Source organism: Ictalurus punctatus, chromosome 27 (assembly GCF_001660625.3).
Source record: "Ictalurus punctatus breed USDA103 chromosome 27, Coco_2.0, whole genome shotgun sequence".
Taxonomy (NCBI): domain Eukaryota; kingdom Metazoa; phylum Chordata; class Actinopteri; order Siluriformes; family Ictaluridae; genus Ictalurus; species Ictalurus punctatus.
Window position 1 is genome coordinate 2,802,501 of NC_030442.2, and position 7,500 is coordinate 2,810,000.

General features: G+C 40.7%; 1 protein-coding gene across 4 annotated transcripts in view; it reads left to right on the forward strand.

The window, feature by feature from the left end:
* mxi1 (max interactor 1, dimerization protein) overlaps nucleotides 1–1,757 on the forward strand; it is a 16,719-nt gene extending 14,962 nt beyond the window's left edge. For all 4 annotated transcript variants that reach the window (XM_053676586.1, XM_053676585.1, XM_053676588.1 and 1 more), the window contains one exon: nucleotides 202–1,757. In XM_053676586.1, the coding sequence (XP_053532561.1) occupies nucleotides 202–365 (164 nt within the window). In that variant the 3' untranslated portion in view covers nucleotides 366–1,757. The remainder of the gene's footprint in view (nucleotides 1–201) is intronic.
* Nucleotides 1,758–7,500: the final 5,743 nt, after the last annotated feature.

Here is a 7,500-nt window from a genome sequence, read left to right on the forward strand (position 1 = left end):
TACGCCCTTTTCATCACACTTCCTGAAGGTGTTTCCTTCACTCGCAGATTTACTTCTTTTTTTTTTTGTCACGTGTCCGCGTACTTTTCTCTTCTCAGAGTTTCAGTAGCTGCACGAAGCTCACGATGCGTGGTGGAGGATTTCAGAATTCTGAATAGAATTTTAAAAAAAAATAAATTTTCCCTTTCTTTCCCCACGCAGAGGAGATCGAGGTGGACGTCGAGAGTACCGAGTTCTCCCATGGAGAGCTGGATAGCGTGAGCACGGCCAGCACCAGCGACCTGGACGACCACAGCAGCCTGCAGAGCCTGGCCAGCGACGAGGGCTACTCTTCCTGCAGCGTCAAGCTAGCGTTCAGCTCGTAGACGCCGCGTGTAGCACGGACTCGCGCACGAGCACGCGCACACGTCCGGTCCCAGCAACGACGACTACCGACCCTCCATACCAATCCACTCCACTCTACCACTACCGAAGCCCTGCCAGAATCCGACAGGTGACCAGAGCACAGGCCACCGCCTCACTCAGAGCAGCGTTCTGATTGGCTGATTGAATGTACACCGCCTTTCTCCCTCTCTCTGTCTCTCCTAACACGGAAACGCATTTTGCCTTTAGTTTCAGTTCGATCTGATCCGTCTTTCATCTTCCCGTTTTTGTATTATTCAGATTAAAATTTTTTTGGTGATCTGGTTACCTGTTGGAACGTTCTGAAGCGCTGCGAATCGGTGCAAGCGCGTCACGATCTGGACATCCTCCGCGGCACCGCATATCGAGATCAGCTGCGATCGAAAAAGGCTGGGGGCGTGAACTTTGTGCTACGAATGGTGCTACCTGAACAGAACCGGACGGACGCGTCTCGTCACGGACGCGGGTCGAAAACATTCTTTTATTTTTATCTCTCTCTCTCTCTCTCTCTGGAAAGTCTTTCCCATGGTGCATTTTACGGTGCGTTTTTACAACGTCGGAAGCAGCCAAGCCGTGCTTCCGTCTAGCAGCTGCAACGTAGACGTCTGTCCTAGCGGTAACGAGCAATAACTCCTCTAGCTCCTCTTCTTCTTCTTCTTCTCCCCCCACCCCCTCCTCCCACCTTCCCTCGGACACCGTCCAAAAGAGCAAAATCCAACTTGCTTCTTGTTGTTGATTTTTTTTTTCTTTTCTTTTTCTTCTTCTTCTTTTGTATATAATACATAACATAGTTTAATAAATTAAGAAAAGGAGTTTAAAAAAAAAACAAACAAAAAAACAAACTAGATACCTATGGGTAGCCTCTGTTGCTGTTCGTCTTGTGTTTTATTTTTTTGTGCATTTTTAAATTATATTTTTGGAAAGATACTCCTATCCTTCTTCTCGGATTGCTCTGACAGAGTGGCATGGACAGTATTACGCTCTTGCTTGCCGAATTGTTTTTTTTTTTTTCTTTTTCGTTTCCATTCTGGAAGGAAGAAAGTAAGTCTCCCTGACGGCGTCAGCAGCGGGACCCCTGCGCGTCGGACCTGCCCTTTTTATTTATTAGATAGCTCATCATTTATTCTATTCCTGTGTGTGTGTTCCTGTTGAAGCTGAGAGGCATTCCACTAGCGGCGTCGTGGATCTGGGGGTCAGAGGTCCCCATGCTGAGCCTGATTTCCCACTCGTCCAATCATCAGCTGACTTTATTTATCAATGGAAGGAACGTATTTATTCCTCTTCCCTGTTCCAGCATCGGAAGATTTTATCATTTTTTATTTTATTATTATTTTTTTTGTTTTGTTTTTTGTTTTATATTTAAAAAAAAGGAAAAAAATGTAGTTCTTTATTTTAATGTTATTTAACCCATCCCGAGCTGTGTGTTCGAGCGCTTCACTGAACACGGTGCTGTTTTCCAACACCAGGCCAAAACCGCAACACGAGCACTGCGTCTCTCTCGCTTAAAGACACGACTACCTTTTTTCTTTTTTTCTTCCTTTTTTTTCTTCATTCTTTTTGTCCACTTTTTACCCCACTTTAAGCTGCACTTAAATCCAGGACCCTTGTCGAGAACTTGAGCTTCCTGACACACCACACCACACGCACCATCACACTGAGCAACGGCCAGAGTCTCAGTCTCGGTCTCAGTCATGCTGATTCATTATATTATATATTTATAGGAAACACTGATCCTGAATCAGCTCTTAATGAAATCGGGAGTGTTCTGGATCACACAGTTGAGCAGGAAGAATCTGATCTGAGATCAGCGCTCGTGCTCTATCTCCCTCTAAGTGTGCTTGGTAATCTTGTAAATGTCACTTTAAACATTCGATAATCGTTACGCCCGTAACACCAAACTAGGCCTCCGAGTCTTGTGTGTGTGCGTGTGATTCAGACACCTCCTGCAGGCTGTACGTGTGTGTGTGTGTGTGTGTGTGTGTGTGTGTGTGTGTGTGTGTGTGTGTGTGAGTGAGAGTGAGTGAGAGAGAGGGAGATAGAGAGATAGATCAGGAAGCTCTGGTTAACAGGGCGTGGGCCCCTTCGATGACTTACACCCGAGGTCGTGCTGAACTTCGCGGCCATTCTTTGTCGAACATGCACTCTGATTCAAGCTGTACGTCCAACTGCAATACTTATAATAAAACACAGAGATTGTCCAATCTGAAGACCAAAAAAAGTGTATTTTGTTGTTGTTGTTGTTGTTGTTTTTTAAAAAACAAGTTAACCACTGTCCTAGCCTGTATAGAAATTCATACACATTTCGACTCGTAACACAAGCATAACTCGTTTCCATAGCAACAACTTACATGGAAGTTGTTCTTTAATGAATTTTTTTTTTTTAAGTAATTGTTGACGATTTGCTGTAGTAGAAGAGGAATAAAACGCTGCAGGGCATCCTGTTCTGATAGGAAAATAGTCATCTTTTGACAGTAAACACACCTCATGTTGTTGTTTATTTTCCTATAGCACCCGTGCCCCCAAGTGTTTTTATATATATATAATGTGTGTGTGTGTATTCTAAGGTTAATCAATATAGGACAAATGTCTCGGGATACTTAAGACATATCACACATTCTGCACGTTTTAGATAAACTGATTTAATCCAGGGTTAAGCTTCATCTTTTTTTTGGTACAGCTCAGTCTAAATCGTATAAACTGACAAAAATAAATCGTATAAAATGACTATAGTACAAACTACTGATGTGTATAAATCTTAGTAAATCACTCGACACTCTTATTATTAACCGGGTTGTTTTGAAGCCCAAGGTACTAGCGGCACCTGGAGGCCATGAGTGGTGTTGCACATATAATAACTCCGAGAAAGGAAAATAAACATATTCCAGGATTTATTCATATATTTCTCTAGCAATATTCAGTCACCAAACGTCTAGAAAAAAAAAAACCATTTCATGTTTGGCTGAATTTCCCCTTTAAGGACCTTTTGCTCCACGTGAAATGCTGTCAGGCCGCAATTTGAATAATTTGTGTTGCGTAATTGCACCATTATGCGAGAAGAATAGACGCATTTTCACGGTGAACAATTGGTTCATCTGGCAGCATGGGTTCCCTTTTAGTCTTCTCTAAAGAGTAGGCTGTTTCGCTCCATTGTTCTTAGCTGGGGATTTTGTTGAGAGCAGTGTGTTGTATTATGTTTTTACGCTCGAACGAGTTCGCACAGTCAGTTTCTAAGGAATGTAATTAGGTTTTGAAATGATCTCCTGCCATTGTTGCTGTAAGAGCTTGCTATAACAAAGCCATTAAAGCTCTAGCAGCATCACTGAAGTGATTTTCTTGGAAATTTTCCTGTGAACACGGCATACGCTGCATAAAACCAACAAGTTAAATAGTACAGTACAGTAGTTGTTGCCAATTCCCAGACCATTATCCATGTCTCTCTTATCACACATTGGACCCACAGTTATTCTATAATCCGGATCGTTCGATGTCATAACATGGACGTGAAGAAGGAATGGAAAGGGAACTGCATCGGATCGCGATGCATTTTGGGTATGTTCTGATTCTTAACTAAACAGCGTTATTAGTCTCTCGTCTAATGAGCTGAATGGAGCAGATCAAGCAGTTGAACTGATTAAACATTTATTTACTTTTACAGCATTTGGCAGATGCCTTCAGCCAGAGCGACTTACATTTTATCTCATTTATACGACTTAAGGGTCTCGTTCAAGGGCCCAGAAGGATCAGCTTGGTGGTGCTGGGATTCGAACTCACTTCCTTCCAATCAGAAGTCTGGTGTCTTAACGACTGCGCCGCTACCACTCCAAAACTCAGAGGAAATGCTGAGGACGCGGTGACAAAGGAGCATCGAACAGCCTTGTTAGAGCAGCACATGAGATAGCAAAGGGGAAAGCCAACAAGGGGTGCCTTAAAAACCGTATCAGAATGGACTTTAAGGTGGCGATGGTGGTTCAACAAAGATGCATTTAAAAATGTCTCTTGAGATGATGCTAGAAATTAGACCAATGGAAATGGCAAGGGAGGTCAACAAGTGTGTGAAACTACCCTGAAGATGGTGACTGAACCGAACCTGAGGAAAAGCGGTACTTACCACGATGATGGAAATTAAACCAAGGGTGAATGGTTACAAAATGTCGACCAGGGTTTGTTCAAACATCCTTAAGATTAAACCTTTTAAGAAATGATGAGTAAAGCGGACATGGGTGTATTTAGAACAGGATTGGGATGACCCTTAAGATGGGGATTCGATCAAGAGGAAATGCTGAGGGAAAGTCGACAAGGGCATGATAGGAAACAGTAATGGACCGGCTTGTAAAATACTGACGGGGATTAAACCTTCAAATGTTGAAGGAAAGTTGCAAAACATTGAGCAGCTGTTTGAGAGGGAGTGAAACTGAGGGGAAATGGCGAGGGAAGGGTGTGGTACAAACTGTATCGGACTGGTCCTTACTCTTTAAGGGGGAAATGGTGAGAAGTTAACATGTTGAAAACAGTTTTTGATATATCGACAAGGAATCAAAATGACTGGGCACACTATTAGAACAGTGGCATGTTCTCCCCGTGCTGCGGGGGTTTCCTCCGGGTACTCTGGTTTCCTCCCCCAGTCCAAACACATGCACGGTAGGCTGATTGGCGTGTCTAAAGTGTCCGTAGTGTATGAATGGGTGTGTGAGTGTGTGTGTGATTGTGCCCTGCGATGGACTGGCACCCTGCCCAGGGTGTACCCCGCCTTGTGCCCGATGCTCCCTGGGATAGGCTCCAGGTTCCCCGTGACCCTAAAAAGGATAAAGCGGTATAGAAGATGGATGGATGGATGAAACCATGGAGAAATGATGAGGAGAAAAGTCTAACATGGTGAGTTAAACAGCACTTCCTGTAAAATAGTGACAGGGATTAAACTGAAGGGAAAGGATGCGAGGACAGTTAGGATGATGTTCTACATCAAAACTCATGATTAATTTGTTAGAATTACTTTATCTACTTAATTACTTAATATTCAACAAACAACAACCAATCATTTACCATTAACGTTACGGTAATACCATTAATGTTTAAAGCCCTTAAGATGGCGACAGTGAGGGGAAATGTGAAGGGCTAGTGGATGAGGGAATGGGTTTTTAGCAGCAGGGATAGATCTCGATGTCATGTGACCTTATCAATACTGAAATGTGCGTTACCTGGAGATAAAGGTGTCATTTGGAGCATTTACCAGTAGATGGCAGTATTGTTCTGTAACGCTTGAGGATCAGGGCTCTGTTCCAATAACACTGCTGTCAACGTGCCCTCATAACAATGATTATTTTCTTTAAATGAACATGCTGTGGTTCCCTTTCCATTCTTTAAAGGTGCAATTGTAATTTTTCTTATTAATAGAAATAACCTGAAAAACATACAACATGATAAAAAAAAATCTTTTCAAAGGCTTTTTTTAAGCACAAGAGTATAACATGGGAGAGAAACCCCTGTTTAGAAACCTGCGATCCGGGTCCTATTTAACAGGGTGACACAAGGACAATTAGGGCACAGTTGTACACCCTAAATAATCTTAGAGTCTTTATACAGGCGGTAGGTAGGACTGGACCGTGCAGTACACACAAAAACGTTATTAATTTAAAAAAAAAAAAAAAAACTAGTGACCAAACGTGAATGAAAAGTAGAAAGAAAATGGGAAAAGCAGAAATGCAAAGGCAGTAAATGGAAAAAACAATGTAATATTTTAATGTGTGTGCAGTCATTTCTTTATGGTGCGTATGATACTGACTGTCATTTACCTAATATATATATTTAATTCCACTTAATTTTTTAGCTAATTATTTCTGTATTTAGGTTTTTTCGTGTTTCTGTTCACTCTCCATTGCTTGCATTTTAATTTTGGAAGATTGTTATGCTTCAACAGCGTTAACTGCTAGAAAAAAGAAAGTGCTTCCAGTTTTTCCAAAATGGCCGCCTCCATTGCATTCAGTTACATGGTGAAGTTATGTACTTGTTTACAGATGACGGGACGTCCTACTATGTCCCACGGCGTCCAAAACCGCATCTGGAGAACTAGACGTGGTTCTGGGAAAAAGTATACACTAAAGATTTTAGGTGAGACAGACTTCTCTGATGATCACGGGTTTTCTCTGTCAAAAAACATCAACATTTTGACTTATTAACTGATCTGTTTGAATCCTTGAAGTTTTCTTGCAGTTCAGATTCGTCTGTTAGGTTGCCAGAGCGGTTTTCTGTTTAAAAACAAGCACTCATTTCAAAAGTTCAGTCGCTTATTCTAGTTCCAAAAACACGGTGAACTGTTTACATTCGTCGTTCATCGTGTTTTTGGAACTAGAATAAGCTTAGTATGTTGAAAAAATTCAACATACTAAGTCACAATCCTGAGAAAATCACCATTCTGAGATAAAATCATGTGCAAATTTTGAGATAACAATTTAATCACTTTGAGATAATACATCAAAATTCCGAGGGGAAAAAATTAGGGGGAAAATACTTTGAATTATATAAAGAATTATTTGTAGATATAAAAGTTAAAAAAATTATATTGTATGTAAAAATTTTGAAAATAGGCCTTATTTTAGATTTTGAATTTCAATTAAATTATTTTAGATTTCGAAAAAAGTCACTTTTTTGGGGGGGTGGGGGGGGGGGTCATTATTTCGAGACAAAAAAAATGTATTTTGAGGGGAAAAAATAATAAAGAAAATTAAGCTACTAAGTTAAAAATTTCACACACACACAAAAAAAACCCATCACTTTGAAAACAAGTATTTTGAAGTCAGAATTTTCAGATAGGAAGTAAAAAAAAAAAAAATAGAAACTGTCATTTCCTTGAGACAAAAAACCCCCACAATTTCTAACATCATAACTCATTTTGAAACGTTAATGTAAAAATTTTGAGTCTAGCCAAAAAAATTTGAGATAATAAAGTCAAGATTGAGATTTTTATTCCAAAACGGACACTGTTAGTCCAAAAGTTCGACACACAAGGTATTATTTTGATTCGAAATATGAACATTTGAATATAAAACTTCATCGACTGAAACACACACAGCATAAAGACGAGAACGTTTCGGAAAATCTGAC